Source organism: Rhinoraja longicauda, chromosome 9 (genome assembly GCF_053455715.1).
Source record: "Rhinoraja longicauda isolate Sanriku21f chromosome 9, sRhiLon1.1, whole genome shotgun sequence".
NCBI classification, from domain to species: Eukaryota; Metazoa; Chordata; class Chondrichthyes; order Rajiformes; family Arhynchobatidae; genus Rhinoraja; species Rhinoraja longicauda.
Genome location: NC_135961.1, coordinates 69586894 through 69604853, shown reverse-complemented (window position 1 = coordinate 69604853; position 17960 = coordinate 69586894). Strand labels below are relative to the sequence as shown.

Genomic DNA, 17960 nt, shown 5'->3' with positions numbered 1-17960 from the left:
TACCTTGCACGAAACGTTATTCCCTTTATCCTGTATCTGTTACACTGGACAGCTCGACTGTAATCATGTATAGTCTTTCCGCTGACTGGATAACACGCAACAAAAAGCTATTGACTGTACCTCGCTCGGTACACGTGATAATAAACTCAGTTACCAGTGTGGGTGGTCAGGACTGCCATTACACAGGGAAGTAACTGGAACAAGCACAGCTGCAGACTGGACATTAGTACAGGGGCCAACAGAGTGCGTGTCCGGGACATTAGTTATGGGGAGTGCTGGATAGACTGGGTTACGAAGGACACCTCATGTCTAATCTGACAGTGATGCATAAAGAGGCACGTCTGAAGCATATTCACAATCTTTGCCGTATCAAAAACACGAGGGCACCCAGACAAAGGAGCTTGACAGGGGTTTGAGGGCAATGTTTTAAACAGCGTGGTTGATATCAGCCGGAGGAGGAGGAGGTGGTGGGGTGAGATACAGTCAGTCTGTTTGGGAGATATTCAGACAAAGGTGTAAACAGACACTCATGGAAGGATACGGAGCCAATGTGCACACAGTAGATGATTGTTGAAAAGGTCGTCATGGGCCTGATGAGCTGAAGGGTGGTGGTTGTGTGTAGACTCTGTGACCACAAGCATCTGAGGACCAAGTCACTGCTGCACGACATAAGATGCCAGTGAGAGACAGTGGGATCAAATGTAAAAGGTGTAGAATTCACAACACACTTACATCTCATGTGTAAATGTATTTGGACAAAGTAACGCCTACTTCAGCTTGGCGTGAAGCCCACATGCCAATACAAACTGTGTAGGAGAAAAACTGCAGATGCTGCTTTCAAAATGCTGGAGTAACTCAGCGGGTCAGCCAGCATCTCGAGAGAGAGAGAGAGAAGCAATGCACGACGTTTCGGGTCGACACCCTTCAGGTCTGAAGAAGGATCTCGACCCGAAACGTCACGCATTCCTTCTCTCCCAAGATGCTGCCTGACCCGCTGAGTTACTCCAGCACTTTGTGTCTACCCGTGACAACACAAACCACTCGTCAACGCCTACCATTCATTGTCTCCTTCTTGAATCAAGTCTCCCTTGCCTGCCTTGCTCATCAGCACATACAGACTGGCAGAGACAGCGTGAACCACAGAGACTGCCGTCACTAATCAGTGTTGGAACATCATTCACATCAAAGTTAGTTATTTACCGACTGCGCTACCAGCTTGAAGCAACTCTCTAGTTCACAAATATTAGTATTAGAGTAGAGGAGATTATTCCTGTACACTTGCTAATCGGGAAACTGGGGGATAGGGCGATACTCAACTGGACTTTGTAATGGAAAGAATCTCAGTGTGTTAACAATGAACATATATGACTGTAAAAAGCATTATAGTGACATGCATTTACTTGCACTGATATAGCTGAAGGTTTAATGCTTCATTAAATGATGAAGTCTAGCTGGACAGTGTCTGTCCTGGGAGTTATTCACACTCAGCACCAGTGTGGGAATGTGCTGCCACATTGATCGATGATCAATGGTCCACACTATCTTGGGAAATATCACTAGTTCCCAATGTAAACGTCTCCTTATCTGCACCTCTGAGATTCAGTGAGTACACACACCAGCAGGTTGTGATTTGCTGTTGTGAAGAGTTTTGTTGTTGGTGTTTGATGGGGGGGGGGGTGGGTGAAGATGGAGCAATTCCCCTGCATTGAACTCTGGGCAAAACATTCACACTTTTTAACTGGATTTCACAAGGTCACAAGTTATAGGAGTAGAATCAGGCCATTCGGCCCATCGAGTCCACTCCGCTATTCAATCATGGTTGATCTCTGCCTCCTAACCCCATTCTCCTGCCTTCTCCCCAGAACCCTTGACACCCGTTCTAATTATGAATCTCTATATCGCTGCTTTAACAACCCCCATTGACTTGGCCTCCACCGCCCTCTGTGGCAATGAGTTCTACAGATTCACTGCCTTCCTTTATATCATAACGCTGTATAAATATGATGCGTCATTTCATTAAGAATCAATAAAACACCTTGATCCTTTTACCCCTTTGGGTAACTTGTGAACTTTGTAAAACCATAATCTTCGATGCTCCCTAGAGTTGTGAATCTCTTGCACTGTTTATGTTGGGGAATGATGACAAGAGACGAAATGTCAGACTTTTAATTCCTTTGGATTTAGTTCCACTAAATATTTTAATGATGATTGAAGGTTTTGAACAAGTGTTTCAGTGAGAGGGGGGTACAATGACGCCTGGACTCACAACTCACCCAACGACAGCATACTTCTCCCCATCCACAGCCAGGAACTCTGCCGGCTTTCGTTCCTGTGGGGGGCCTGAAAATGGAAAGAAATCCTCCTTCAATACAATGAAAATGCAGTTTGTTGCAACAGCCAAAGAGCTCTCCACACTGGGATGCTTTTGCAGAAATACGTAAGTAATAAATCGACCTGTGGCTTTCTTCTCGGGTAAAGCGATAACTCCGTCTTCAATGGAGTTGACCAAGTCCTGGAACTCAGTTGGGACCTCTGCTTGCTTCCAGCGTTCATTGTCCAACAGCAGACTGCAACAAAACACACAGCTCAGACCCCCAGAGAACCAAAACACAGAGTGACTGCAACAAAACACACAGCTCAGACCCCCAGAGAACCAAAACACAGAGTGACTGCAACAAAACACACAGCTCAGACCTCCAGAGAACCAAAACACAGTGTGTTCAGTTGCACACCAACTTAGATGATCCATTAAACCCTTTCGAAGGTATTTATTCACAAAATGCTGGAGTAACTCAGCAGGTCAGGCAGCATCTCGGGAGAGAAGGAATGGTTGGGGATGGCATCAAACAGGAAATTAGAAATGCGTGCACTAAAGGTGCAGCAGTTATAATGGGTGACTTCAATCTACATATAGATTGGGTGAACCAAATTGGCAGGGGTGCTGAGGAAGAGGATTTCTTGGAATGTTTACGAGATGGTTTTCTAAACCAACATGTCGAGGAACCAACGAGAGAGCAGGCCATTCTAGACTGGGTATTGAGTAATGAGGAAGGATTAGTTAGCAGTCTTGTTGTGCGAGGCCCCTTGGGCAAAAGTGACCATAATATGGTGGAGTTCTTCATTAGGATGGAGAGTGACAAAGTCAATTCAGAAACAAGTGTTCTGAACTTAAAGAAAGGTAACTTTGAGGGTATGAGACGTGAATGGTCCAAGATAGACTGGCAATTTATACTAAAAGGGTTGACGGTGGACATGCAATGGAAGGCATTTAAAGGTTGCATGGATGAACTACAACAATTGTTCATCCCAGTTTGGCAAAAGAACAAACCAGGAAAGGTAGTGCATCCGTGGCTAACAAGGGAAATCAATGATAGTATTAAAACAAAAGATGAAGCATATAAATTAGCCAGAAAAAGTAGCATACCAGAGGACTGGGAGAAATTCAGAGTCCAGCAGAGGAGGACAAAGGGCTTAATTAGGAAAGGGAAAATAGATTATGAGAGAAAACTGGCCAGGAACATAAAAACTGACTGCAAAAGCTTTTATAGATATGTGAAGAGAAAAAGACTAGTTAAGACAAATGTAGGTCCCTTGCAGTCAGAAACAGGTGAATTGATCATAGGGAACAAGGAGATGGCAGACCAATTGAGCAACTACTTTGGTTCTGTCTTCACTAGGGAAGACATAAACAATCTGCCGGAAATAGCGGGGGACCGGGGGTCTAACGAGATGGAGGAACTGAGGGTGATCCAGGTTAGTCGGGAAGTGGTGTTAGGTAAATTAAATGGATTAAAGGCAGATAAATCCCCAGGGCCAGATAGGCTGCATCCCAGAGTGCTTAAGGAAGTAGCCTCAGAAATAGTGGATGCATTAGTGATAATTTTTCAAAACTCTTTAGATTCTGGAGTAGTTCCTGAGGACTGGAGGGTAGCTAATGTAACCCCACTTTTTAAAAAGGGAGGGAGAGAGAAAACGGGGAATTATAGACCAGTTAGCCTAACATCGGTAGTGGGGAAAATGCTAGAGTCAGTTATAAAAGATGGGATAGCAGCACATTTGGAAAGTGGTGAAATCATCGGACAAAGTCAGCATGGATTTAGGAAAGGCAAATCATGTCTGACGAATCTTATAGAATTTTTCGAGGATGTAACTAGTAGAGTGGATAAGGGAGAACCAGTCGATGTGTTATATCTGGACTTTCAGAAGGCCTTCGACAAGGTCCCACATAGGAGATTGGGGTACAAACTTAAAGCACACGGTATTGAGGGTTCAGTGTTGAGGTGGATAGAGAATTGGTTGGCGGACAGGAAGCAAAGAGTAGGAATAAACGGGTCCTTTTCGGAATGGCAGGCAGTGACTAGTGGGGTACCGCAAGGCTCAGTGCTGGGACCCCAGTTATTTACAATATATATTAATGATTTGGACGAGGGAATTGAATGCAACATCTCTAAGTTTGCGGATGACACGAAGCTGGGTGGCAGTGTTAGCTGCGAGGAGGATGCTAGGAGGCTGCAGAGTGACTTGGATAGATTAGGAGAGTGGGCAAATGCATGGCAGATGCAATATAATGTGGATAAATGTGAGGTTATCCACTTTGGCGGCAAGAACAGGAAAGCAGAGTATTACCTGAATGGTGGCCAATTAGGAGAAGGGGAGATGCAACGTGACCTGGGTGTCATGGTGCACCAGTCATTGAAAGCAAGCATGCAGATGCAGCAGGCAGTGAAGAAAGCGAATGGTATGTTAGCATTCATAGCAAGAGGATTTGAGTATAGGAGCAGGGAGGTTCTGCTGCAGTTGTACAGGGCCTTGGTGAGACCGCACCTGGAGTATTGTGTACAGTTTTGGTCTCCTAATCTGAGGAAAGACATTCTAGCCTTAGAGGGAGTACAGAGAAGGTTCACCAGATTGATCCCTGGGATGGCAGGACTTTCATATGAAGAAAGACTGGATAGACCAGGCTTATACTCGCTGGAATTTAGAAGACTGAGGGGGGATCTTATTGAAACATATAAAATTCTTAAGGGGTTGGAGAGGCTAGATGCGGAAAGATTGTTCTCGATGTTGGGGAAGTCCAGAACCAGGGGTCACAGCTTAAGGATAAGGGGGAAGTCTTTTAGGACCGAGATGAGAAAACATTTCTTTACACAGAGAGTGGTGAGTCTGTGGAATTCTCTGCCACAGAAGGTAGTTGAGGCCAGTTCATTGGCTATATTTAAGAGGGAGTTAGATGTGGCCCTTATGGCTAGAGGGATCAGGGGGGTATGGAGAGAAGGCAGATACAGGTTACTGAGCTGGATGATCAGCCATGATCATATTGAATGGCAGTGCAGGCTCGAAGGGCCGAATGGCCTACTCCTGCACCTATTTTCTATGTTTCTATGTTTCTATGGACAACATTTCGGGTCTTGACCCGAAACGTCACCCATTCCTTCTCTCCCGAGATGCTGCCTGACCTGCTGAGTTACTCCAGCATTTTGTGAATAAATACCATCGATTTGTCCCAGCATCTGCAGTTATTTTCTTACATTAAACCCTTTCGCTTGGTGTCATTTAGCCATCAAAACGTTATATAGGCACCCTGAGATGCTAGTGAGCAGACTAAACTATGCAAGAGAACACAAGAGAACACAAGGAACATTAGCAAATTTGCAGATGATACTAAGTTGGGGGGTAGTGTGAATTGTGAGGAAGATGCAATAAGGCTGCAGGGTGACCTGGACAGGTTGTGTGAGTGGGCGGATACATGGCAGATGCAGTTTAATGTAGATAAGTGTGAGGTTATTCACTTTGGAAGTAAGAATAGAAAGGCAGATTATTATCTGAATGGTGTCAAGTTAGGAGGAGGGGGAGTTCAACGAGATCTGGGTGTCCTAGTGCATCAGTCAATGAAAGGAAGCATGCAGGTTCAGCAGGCAGTGAAGAAAGCCAATGGAATGTTGGCCTTCGTAACAAGAGGAGTTGAGTATAGGAGCAAAGAGGTCCTTCTACAGTTGTACCGGGCCCTGGTGAGACCGCACCTGGAGTACTGTGTGCAGTTTTGGTCTCCAAATTTGAGGAAGGATATTCTTGCTATGGAGGGCGTGCAGCGTAGGTTCACTAGATTAATTCCCGGAATGGCGGGACTGTCGTATGTTGAAAGGCTGGAGCGATTGGGCTTGTATACACTGGAATTTAGAAGGATGAGGGGGGATCTTATTGAAACATATAAGATAATTAGGGGATTGGACACATTAGAGGCAGATAACATGTTCCCAATGTTGGGGGAGTCCAGAACAAGGGGCCACAGTTTGAGAATAAGGGGTAGGCCATTTAGAACGGAGATGAGGAAGAACTTTTTCAGTCAGAGGGTGGTGAAGGTGTGGAATTCTCTGCCTCAGAAGGCAGTGGGGGCCAGTTCGTTGGATGCTTTCAAGAGAGAGCTGGATAGAGCTCTTGAGGATAGCGGAGTGAGGGGGTATGGGGAGAAGGCAGGAACGGGGTACTGATTGATAGTGATCAGCCATGATCGCATTGAATGGCGGTGCTGGCTCGAAGGGCTGAATGGCCTACTCCTGCACCTATTGTCTATTGTCTATTGTAACACATTCTTCACTTTCTCTCCCTCTAAAATAGTGAAACAGATGCAGCAGGACAAGCACATGCAACTAAATACAATCGGCAGAAGGGTGGAATGAATCCTGGACTTTGATTGAAGCATGTATTTGTGTCTGCATTGATAGAATACTAGAGACCGATTGACTGGTTCAGACTGCTTAGTCTAGTTTAGTTTATCGTCGTGTGTATTGTACAGTGAAAAGTCATACTCATAGAGTCAGAGTCTTACAGCGTGGAAACAGACCCTGGGCCCAACTTGCCCACACCAGCCAACATGTCCTATCCCTCAAAATGTCCCATTTTGTTGCGTGTTATCCAGTCAGCAGAAAGACGTGCCTGACAATGTAATCAAGTCAAATAAAGACTAGTCAGACCAGAGCCCAGCGGTATGAACATTGACTTCTCCAACTTTAGATAGTTCCTCTGTCCCTCTCTTCCCCTCCTCCTTCCCAGTTCTCCCACTGTCTTCCTGTCTCTACCTATATCCTTCCTTTGTCCCTCCCCCCTGACATCAGTCTGAAGAAGGGTCTCGACCCGAAACGTCACCCATTCCTTCTCTCCTGAGATGCTGCCTGACCTGCTGAGTTACTCCAGCATTTTGTGAATAAAGAGCTTTATTGTTGCTCAGTTAAAACAAAATCACCATGACAATTGCCCCGACAGCAGGTTCTGATCAACAGCTGTGTGCATTTGTTCCTATTAAACAAAGCATGCCCAGCCATGGAAAACAAGCCCATGAGATGTAACTTGAGTATGTTGGCCATGCATCGTGTAGCAGCCGCAGGGCAAGCAGTTCCCATCTGTGATGCTGACGTTCTCCATGTGACCAGGAGGGATCCCCATTCACTCTCACGTCCCAATGACGTGCTGGTGGTGGGCTAACCGGCTACTCCAGATGGAGGGTCTCCACTCAAACGTCACCTATCCATGTTCTCCACAGATGCTGCCTGACCCGCTGAGTTACTCCAGCACTCTGTGAAACGTCACCTATCCATGTTCTCCACAGATGCTGCCTGACCCGCTGAGTTACTCCAGCACTGTGTCCATCTTTACTGTAGATAACCACCTGGTTGGGGCGGTGACAGGTGAAGCAGGGTAACCAAGGGGGCACGTGAGATGGATCAGACTACTGGGAAATAAGTGGAGGAATGAGGCTGATGGGTTTGCACAGGTGTGAGGGCCCGAATGGCCTCTTTCTTGTTTGTAATGAGATATGCAGTCTGTGTGTGCCATGACAGTGGGGGGAATGACCCGCCTTTGAATGATACAATGCATAATGTTCCTATGTACTAGTTCCTAATTCATGATAGAATCACAGTACATGGACCATTATGTACTAGCTCCCCATTCATAATGATCCTATCTCATTGCTCCCCTTATTTCTGATATCTCTCTAACAGAACAAGGCAACGTATTTTTTTGGTAAGTCCGCTGTTCCTTCTTTGAATGCAAAACTGTCCTTTACATCAACTCATTGGAGACCCTTGGACTATCTGTAAATCAGACTTCACTGGACTTTATCATGCACTAAACATTATTCCTGTTAGTCTATATCTGCACACTGTGGGTGGCTTGATTGGGATCATGTATAGTCTGTCTGCTGACTGGATAGCACGCTACTAGAAAGCTTTTCACTGTACCTCGGTGCATGTAAGTGAGCTAAACTCAACTAAACAACTGGCCATGGCTTTAGACATCTTTTACTTTTGTTTCAATCATTTTTATTTTTCAAATAAACCATATGCCCTCCAAGATTTAGATATTTGTTGTTTTATCTCTGTACCTATTTAGTTATTTACATCATGAACCCAAGACCTAGTCTTATTTTAGCTTCTGAATGCGGTTTTGGGGCGTATTACATTAACTACAGCGCAGTGTCGACAACAACAGGGATGAAGTAATAAACTCAAACTCCTGGTGTTGTCTCATCAGATGCCCCGTGGCTGAATCACTAGCTCTAGGACTTCTGCTCCTCTCTGGAACACGTGTTCCATCTACTTCATTACACCTCGGCAATTGTGCTCACTGCCTTCGTGAGCTTGCACAGTGAGACAGAGCTGTGACACATCCCCTGGGTTCTGGAGCTTGCACAGTGGGGGAGAGCTGTGACACATCCCCTGGGTTCTGGAGCTTGCACAGTGAGACAGAGCTGTGACATCCCCTGGGTTCTGGAGCTTGCACAGTGAGGGAGAGCTGTGACACATCCCCTGGGTTTGTGAGCTTGCACAGTGGGGGAGAGCTGTGACACATCCCCTGGGTTCTGGAGCTTGCACAGTGAGACAGAGCTGTGACATCCCCTGGGTTCTGGAGCTTGCACAGTGAGACAGAGCTGTGACACATCCCCTGGGTTCTGGAGCTTGCACAGTGAGACAGAGCTGTGACACATCCCCTGGGTTTGTGAGCTTGCAGTGAGACAGAGCTGTGACACATCCCCTGGGTTCTGGAGCTTGCACAGTGAGACAGAGCTGTGACATCCCCTGGGTTCTGGAGCTTGCACAGTGAGACAGAGCTGTGACACATCCCCTGGGTTCTGGAGCTTGCACAGTGAGACAGAGCTGTGACATCCCCTGGGTTTGTGAGCTTGCACAGTGAGACAGAGCTGTGACACATCCCCTGGGTTTGTGAGCTTGCACAGTGAGACAGAGCTGACATCCCCTGGGTTCTGGAGCTTGCACAGTGAGACAGCGCTGTGACATCCCCTGGGTTCTGAGAGAGTCGATGCCTGTCGGGGAATAACTGGGAGGGCATTGTGCATCCCTGATCTCAGGCCTTACCCCAACTTTGTCTTCCGTTCCTCGTGGAAGCGATTGACGAACTTGTTGGCCTGGCTCTGTAGAGCTCCCCGCAGAGACATACTGCGCCTGGTACAAATCACCTCCGTCTTCTGCACAAACACTTCCACTGTCCGCGACAGGGCCACAAACTCAGAGGAGTTCAGCTTCTCAAGGAAACCATCCTTCAAGATGAGGAAACATGTGAATGACCATTAACAATAACCAGCAGAAGTGAATCTCCAACCCCAAACTCAGTATTACATTTACAACTGAACCCTGTAGCAAGGACTGGGCAGTGGAGGGGGCATTAGCATCCTGTCCTTACACTGACTGTGCCTGCTTTTGAAACCATATCAGATGCTTGTAACATACACTGATCAACCAAAACATTAGGACCACTGACAGGCGAAGTGAAGAACATTGATTATCTTGTTACAATGGCACCTGTCAAGGGGTGGGATATATTAGGCAGCAAATGAACAGTCAGTTCTTGAAGTTGATGTGTTGGATGCAGGAGAAATAGGCAGGAGTAAAGACCTGAGCGACTTTGACAAGGGCCAAATTGTTATGGCCAGACGGCAAGGCATGTGGTGTGCTCCCGGTCAGCAGTGGTGAGTACCGACCGACAGTGGTCCGAGGAGGGACAAACCACAAACCGGCGACAGACAGGGTGTTGGGCGCCCAAGGCTCATCGATGCGCGAGGGCAACGAAGGCTATCCCGTCTGGTCCGAACCGACAGAAGGTCGACTGTGGCACAAGTCACAGAAAATGTTAATGGTGGTGACGGGAGGAATGTGTCACAATACACAGTGCATCGCACCCTGCTGCGTATGGGGCTGCACACGGAGGACCAACAGCATATTAGGCAGGTGGGCATAATGTTTTGGCTCATCAGGTCATAATGTTTTGGCTGATCGGTGTAGATACTGAGGGCCATATCAGATGCTGAGGCTGAGATGTCAACAAGGCTGTAGACCAGAGGCTGGTGATGGAGGGAACTGACGGTACATTACCTGCTGATACACATGCAGGGGACCTGGTCAAACCAAACACAATATCGTTACCACTTCACTGGAAAAAGTGGGAAATGAAAACGGTATTTTTTAGCAAATTGTCCAAGGTGAGATGTTTAGAAAAAATAGGCTTGCAATCTTTCAGAAGGTTGATGAATGTAAGAATGATGAATTGTGAAGGACAGGAGACACCGTTCATGAGAGAATGTCAAATGGAACACCTTTGAAAAATGAAGAATATAAAATACAATGCACATGCTGAAAATCTGAAATAAAAAACAAACTGCTGGAAATGCTTAACAGGTCAAACAGCATCTATGAAAAGAGAAACAGTTGAAGTTTCAGCTCAATAACCTTGCATCAGATTTGGTATTAAAGGTTTGAAGTTAGAGAACGAATGGTAGGGAGTGGGGAACGATAGTTTGGAAGCCTGGTGATTAAATGGCCAAAAGGTTAAATGTAAAATCACGACAAGTGCAGAGATGGTGTAAATTGATTGAAATTACCAGAGGAGTTTGGAAAGAATGCACTTGCATCTCCTGTGATCCATGTTAACGTGTACCATCGTCCTTTCATCATTTAATCTTTCCCCCTCCACCTGTAGAGCATGTCCTCCTCTGATATACCTGTCACTCGCGGGGAAAGACTTGACTCGTGACATAGGGACAATTACTTCACAGGACACAAGGTTGTTGTAAAGTGGGGCATTGCTTGACATCTCCCAAACTGCCGCCGAACATGACGGAACACGAAGGAAGGATTATAACGGGGCCTGGGTGGGGCCACCCAACTGGGCCAGGGTGGGGCCACCCAACGGGGCTAGGGTGGGGGCCACCCAACGGGGCCAAGGTGGGGGCCAGGGTGGGGCCCACCCAACGGGGCCAAGGTGGGGGCCAGCCAATGGGGCCAGGGTGGGGGCCAGCCAACGGGGCCAGGGTGGGGGCCAGCCAACGGGGCCAGGGTGGGGGCCAGCCAACGGGGCCAGGGTGGGGGCCAGCCAACGGGGCCAGGGTGGGGGCCAGCCAACGGGGCCAAGGTGGGGCCCACCCAACGGGGCCAAGGTGGGGGCCAGCCAATGGGGCCAGGGTGGGGGCCAGGGTGGGGCCCACCCAACGGGGCCAAGGTGGGGGCCAGCCAACGGGGCCAGGGTGGGGCCCACCCAACGGGGCCAAGGTGGGGGCCAGCCAACGGGGCCAGGGTGGGGCCCACCCAACGGGGCCAGGGTGGGGCCACCCATGTTGAAAGTGGAGTCCCGTAATTAAAGTTGCTGGTGTTGAGAGTGACCTGTATATAGTTACAATGAGTAAGACCGTCAATGCCCTCCCCATGGGGATCACAGAGTTCCCCCCACACAGTTGTTTCAAAACAGTCTCTCAGAGCCTCTTCAGTCTCCTCAGACCATCCTCTAACTGTGCGGGTCACCGCTGGTTGCCTGTGCACGAGAGGATTGTACACAGGCAGGAGGAGATAAACCAGGTTGTGGTCAGATCTCCCGGGGGGGGGGGGGGGGGGGGGGAGGGAGGGGTGCTGAGTTATATGCCTCCTTGGTGTTGGCATCAAATAAATCCAGTATTTGATTGTGTCTGGTGTGGCGGGTAACGTACTGGGTGAGCGTGGTCTGGGGTAACGTACTGGGTGAACGTGGGCAGAGTGGATGATGGAGATGCATGATTAAAGTCCCCAGAGATTAGAAGGAGGGCATGTGGGTGCTGTGTTTGCATGTGGGTGCTGTGTTTGCATGTGGGTGCTGTGTTTGCATGTGGGTGCTGTGTTTGCATGTGGGTGCTGTGTTTGCATGTGGGTGCTGTGTTTGCATGTGGGTGCTGTGTTTGCATGTGGGTGCTGTGTTTGCATGTGGGTGCTGTGTTTGCATGTGGGTGCTGTGTTTGCATGTGGGTGCTGTGTTTCAACCTGCTCACAGCTGAGTGCAACAATCACAGGCCGCGTCGCCATTAGCAGAGGGGGGAATATACGTCACTATCGCAACAAGGTGAGAATTCCCTCGGTAGATAGTAAGGCCTCATGCTAACAGCTAACAGCTCGATGAATCATTTAGATGTTGCCTGCACTACATAAATAATGGCAGCCCACTGCAGTCATTGGAGAGCTCTGGTGATTCCATGGACAACTGGCCTTCCAACTCAGGGAAGGACACGCTGGGGGTAGAGGGGTTACATGGAGGATCAATGGAGAGGTTTCTGGGAGGGTGTGGTGATGGGGGCAGCAATGGGGAGCAAGTGAGCCGACTGAACCCCTGTCCTTTGGTGTTTTGTAGTTTCATTAAAACATGCAAGTTGTTAACGAGCTTGACAGGGCACATGGATGGATGGATGTTTCTCCCTGGACCAGAGGTTGTCAGAGGCATGAAGAGGGGCAGTGACACTTCACTCAAGAGGGTGGTGCAGGCCCAGTCACTGAGTACATGTGAAACACAGATCAACAGGGTTTACACAGCAGGGAATCAAGCGCCTTGACTTACTGCAGAGAAATGCCTTGTAGAAGAGATCAGCTCAGATGTTACTGAACTGCTACAAGGGGACATGATGTAGTAAACTCTACAAGTTATAAGGACATTGGGCATGTTTGTAGTATATTTAAGACATTAAATACAGGAGAAGCATGATAGGAAAAGAGGCCAACATAGTGAAGATAACTAGAAGGTAATGTTGAGAGAGGCAATAAATTCAGGAGATAAGTAGACTGCTAGGTATAGCTAGCTGGAGTAAAGATAAACATAGGAGGTTATAAACTGGGCTGAGGGTAATAAATGATGAGATAACAAAAGTCACGTTTCACAGCAATTTGCAAAAGGCAAATGGGAGAGTGGTCCAATGAAGAGGGGACAGAAACGTGAAGATTGATCACTGGTGAATTATTCCAAAAATGTAAAATCCACCTGTAAACAATGTGTGACAAGAGTACAAGGGGGCTGTGGGAGGAGTGGGTGAAACGCCATGGGCTCTCCTGGTGTATACTGTCACGGCCTGTTTGAGAAACTCACCAGTGCACCAGGGGACTGTGCCTGGACTGTCTAACCCAGGCCTTCACCACCCCTCCAACTAGCTCCTGCTTCCATCTCGCATCATCCTCACACGCTTTAGTTTTTAATTCTTAGAAACTCAGTTACCTCTGCCAATTCTGATGAAAGGTGTCAGTGTGAAACATGAACTCTTTTCCTTTCACCAAAGACCTTGTTTGACCAGTTTCTCTCCAGCATTGTGAGATGAAAGGCCCTCAGCAGGTCCCACGTGAAGCCATCCAGACATCTTCAGCCCTGTTCCTCTTGTACCCAACTGGAATTCAACATTGTACTCTAGATATCTGAGTTAGTAACGCTCGGTCCCAACTCTGGTCCCTGCGACACAGCCAGTCTTGAATAAACTAACAAACACATAGCAAGACAGCCAATCAGTGGGCCAAAATCATTTGGTTAGTTGACCTCCCAGTCCCAGCCTGACCGTCTCACTGCCCTGAGCTACACAGAGCCAGAGGTCCTCACTATACCCCACACCCAGTCCAAAGTACACACGCGACCAACATCAACTGCTTTTTAATGACAGTGTTTATTTCTTACATTATACTAATGACTCCTGACAGTACGTGCTCCACAATGGAGTACCCAATGAGATCATAAATTACCATGTGATGTACAATCATTTACAGAGCACAGAAGTTAGTGAATTCTTCATATGTAGAATGCCATAATTAAATAATGATGTGCCAATCTTTCATTCTGAACAAGTGTATCAGCTTGGCACAGAACCCCAAACTGAACAAGTGTATCAGCTTGGCACAGAACCCCAAACTGAACACTGCCCTTCGTCACAAACATACATTGTTTGCGAGGATGAAGAATTTAATTACAAAATTCACCTTCTTCTGAGCAACTTGAAGCCAAATACAACATCACAGCAAACTCAATTCAATCTTCACAGCTGTCTATTCATTATTTTTCACTTGAAGCATTTCAGTTTCTTATTAGAAAATGTTAATTAAGATATGCAACACTTACACAGTTCAGAGAAAAGGAGAATCAGTCCAGTAAGTCAGATAAGGAGGAAGGAAATGAAAGGAAGAAAAGTCTGAGTATAATCTTCAAAAGAGCATCTTGGCAGCATCAGAACATCTGGCACGACACAACACTAACTCATTCCACACACACTAACCCATTCCACACACACTAACCCATTCCACACACACTAACCCATTCCACACACACTAACCCATTCCACACACACTAACCCATTCCACACACACTAACCCATTCCACACACACTAACCCATTCCACACACTAACCCATTCATTCCACACACTAACCCATTCCACACACACTAACACATTCCACACACACTAACCCATACACACATGCACATGGTACTTTTACATCAGCACACCCCAGCTGGCCCAGGATGAACATAGAGGTGTGTCCGTGACGGGTGGTTATCCACTGTCGTTCTGGCACCCACAAGTATCTGGGATCTCACGGGCAGAGATGTACATTATTTTCTCCACTGACCACTATATATGTGTGTAGAATTGATGCTGATTATCAGGCACTTCAGCCCACCGTGCCCGTGCTAACCAAGATGGGCATCTGCACCAGCCCACCTCCGTGTTTTCCCCATATCCCTCTAAACCTACCCTATCCATGGACCTGTCCAAATGTCTTTTAAATATTGTTTTATGCCTCAACTACCTCCTCTGACAACTCATTTCACATACCCACCGCCCTCTGTGTGGAAAAAGCTGCCCCTGAGGTTCCTTTTCAATCTTTCCCCCCTCACCTTAAACCCATGTCCTCTGGTTCTTGATTTCCCTACTCTGGGTAAAAGACTGGGTAAAAGTGCACATTTACCCAATCTATGCGCCTCATGACTGTATGCCCCTCTATAAGATCACCCTCAGCCCCCTGCACTCCAAGGAATAGAGTCCCAGCCTGCCCAACCTCTCCCTGCAGCTCAGAATCTCAGGACCTGGTAAATCTCCTCCACCCTCTTTCCAGCTTAATGACAGTATGTATAAAAAAGGGTAGTAGTACAAATACAAATCAGCATCTCCCGCTAATTCAGCATTCTCCCACACTACAGCTCCCTCAACCTTGGCCTGTGTGAGACCCGACTGGCATGAGCCCATTGTCAGGCAGTGCCAGGGCAAATCTCTGGGCTGGCATGTGGCCAGTGCCAGGACAAATCTCTGGGCTGGTATGTGCCCAGTGTCAGGCAGTGCCAGGACAAATCTCTGGGCTGGCATGTGGCCAATGTCAGGCAGTGCCAGGACAAATCTCTGGGCTGGTATGTGCCCAGTGCCAAGACAAATCTCTGGGCTGGCATGTGGCCAGTGTCAGGCAGTGCCAGGACAAATCTCTGGGCTGGTATGTGCCCAGTGCCAGGGCAAATCTCTGGACCTTGATCTTCTCTCGGCCCCTAATCCCGTAAAACTATCACACGTGTCACACACCAGATCATACAAAGTAACTAGGAATAGATGGTTCTGGCAACAGTGCACGCCAGCTAGACATTAAAATGGTGCCACACTGCTGTAGTACGAGGCCGCAGCACTCCAGAAAGTCAGACGTTTAAATACCTGGCCAATTGCTGTAAAAGAGTTTAATTCTGACAGAAGGCACCATTTCTCACCAATGGTGAAAGACTATTTAAAAGATACCTGTGACTGTGTCTGCCTGCCCGCTCTGTGGCATGGCAAGCTGAGAAACTTGCAGAAGTGCAAATATTTACATTAGATACGCAGGCTTCACAAATTATTTACCCATTATGTAAATGGACTCTTGATCAAATTCACACTTAAATAAATAACAAATCAGTTAGTGTAGGTCTGCACAATGAATATAAATACAATTAGATTTTATTTTGCCAGAAAATGATTACAATATTTTTGCTGGAATATAAGAATTATTGAGGAGAATGAGTTTGTAAACTTGCATCACTGAAGAGGAAAGGGGGCCATGGAAGGGAGAGAAGCAGAAGGTTTCAAACATCAAAGACAAAGAAAGCTTTGACCACAAGCTACTCGTGAAAGTTTGCAATGAAGATTGCATTTACTGCACAGTGTGGAGGGAAACGCCAGAGGCAATAAATGAACAACGGATCACATTCATGCCAAAGTTACACGTTTTGCTGCAACTCTGACACGGGACTAGAGAGCACTTTACCTTGGCTCTGGCCATGAGGAACTTGACACAGCGGTCGTGGCACATGTCAGAGGCACTGTACAGCAGCTCCTGAATATTGTTGGCCACTCTGCCCAGCTCCAGCTCTGTCAGCCGCAACTCATCACTCATCCTGAAAGCACAACTGCAATTTAATGCAACTTTTCACAAACACTTTCAGCAAAGTAACACTAAAAATGTGCAGGAACCAACTGCAGATGCAGATTTACATCGAAGATAGACACAAAACGCTGGAGTAACTCAGCAGGACAGGCAGCATCTCGGGAGAGAAGGAATAGGTGGCATTTCGAGTCGAGACCCTTCTTCAGAGTTTCTTGGGAAGACCACTTTTAATCTGCCAGAACCTTTTTCCTGTTTGCACTCACATGTTCTCCAAATGTCAGTGCAGACCAGTGAGAATACGGATTAATGCCACAATTAGTCACTCGTAATGATGAGGAATAAAGTGGAACTCTCTGTTCAATGTACCAAGATGGGTGAAGTTACAAAGGCTTTTCACTGGAGATTATAGATTAAGTGCAGGCATCCTGTGGCATCAAAGAGTGATGTGCCTAAGGATTGAGAAGAGTTTAAAAAATCAAATGATAGACAAAAACCTTATAAAGTAATCCAATTTCTGGGCTGAGGATTAGCTCATTGATGGATGAGGAGGCAGAACCGTTGCACTCTGTATTGTTCAGTTCAGTTTAGTTTATTGTCACGTGTACCGAGAGGTACAGTGAAAAGCTTTTGTTGCGTGCTAACCAGCCAGCGGAAAGACAATACACGATTAATTGGAAGAATGGTAGTCCCTCGGACGTTGCTGGCTTTACCTTGCACTAAACGCTATTCCCTTATCATGTATCTGTACACTGTAAATGGATCAATTGTAATCATGTATTGTCTTTCTGCTGACTAGTTAGCACGCAACAAAAGCTTTTCACTGTACCTCGGTACACAAGACTATAAACTAAACTGGAACTGAGTAAATAAAGATGCTATCACCCACCCGCTCCCACACCCCCCACTGAATCCCCACCATCAACACCCTGGGGGTGACCACTGACCACTGACCACTGACCAGCACCTGCACTGCAGTGGCCATGTCCACAATGTGGCTGCAACATCAGCTCAGAGACCGGCAATCCAGTGGTGAACAAGTCACCCCCCAACTCCCCAGAGCCTGTCCACCGTGTACAGGTGAAGAGTGTGATGGAATACTCTCCACTGGCCCGCATCACAGCGGCTTCAACAACACTCCAGCTCAACATGATACGGCACTCAGCAGCCACTCGATATGGATCCCATCCACAACCTCACTCACCCCTCCACTGAGTCTGCACCATCTACAGGGGGCACTAGCAACTCACCAACACTCCTCACACAGCACCTTCCAAACCCACCGCCT

General features: G+C 47.2%; 1 protein-coding gene across 3 annotated transcripts in view; it reads right to left on the bottom strand.

Moving 5' to 3' along the window:
- Nucleotides 1-17960, bottom strand: part of vps54 (VPS54 subunit of GARP complex) — an 87174-nt gene that overhangs the window by 17944 nt on the left and 51270 nt on the right. For 2 of the 3 annotated variants that reach the window (XM_078405694.1, XM_078405696.1), the window contains exons 13-16: nt 16556-16685; nt 9372-9553; nt 2455-2567; nt 2274-2340 (exon numbers count right to left, since the gene is read on the bottom strand). In XM_078405694.1, the coding sequence (XP_078261820.1) occupies nt 2274-2340; nt 2455-2567; nt 9372-9553; nt 16556-16685 (492 nt within the window). The remainder of the gene's footprint in view (nt 1-2273; nt 2341-2454; nt 2568-9371; nt 9554-16555; nt 16686-17960) is intronic. The other variant, XM_078405695.1, reaches the window with a different exon arrangement.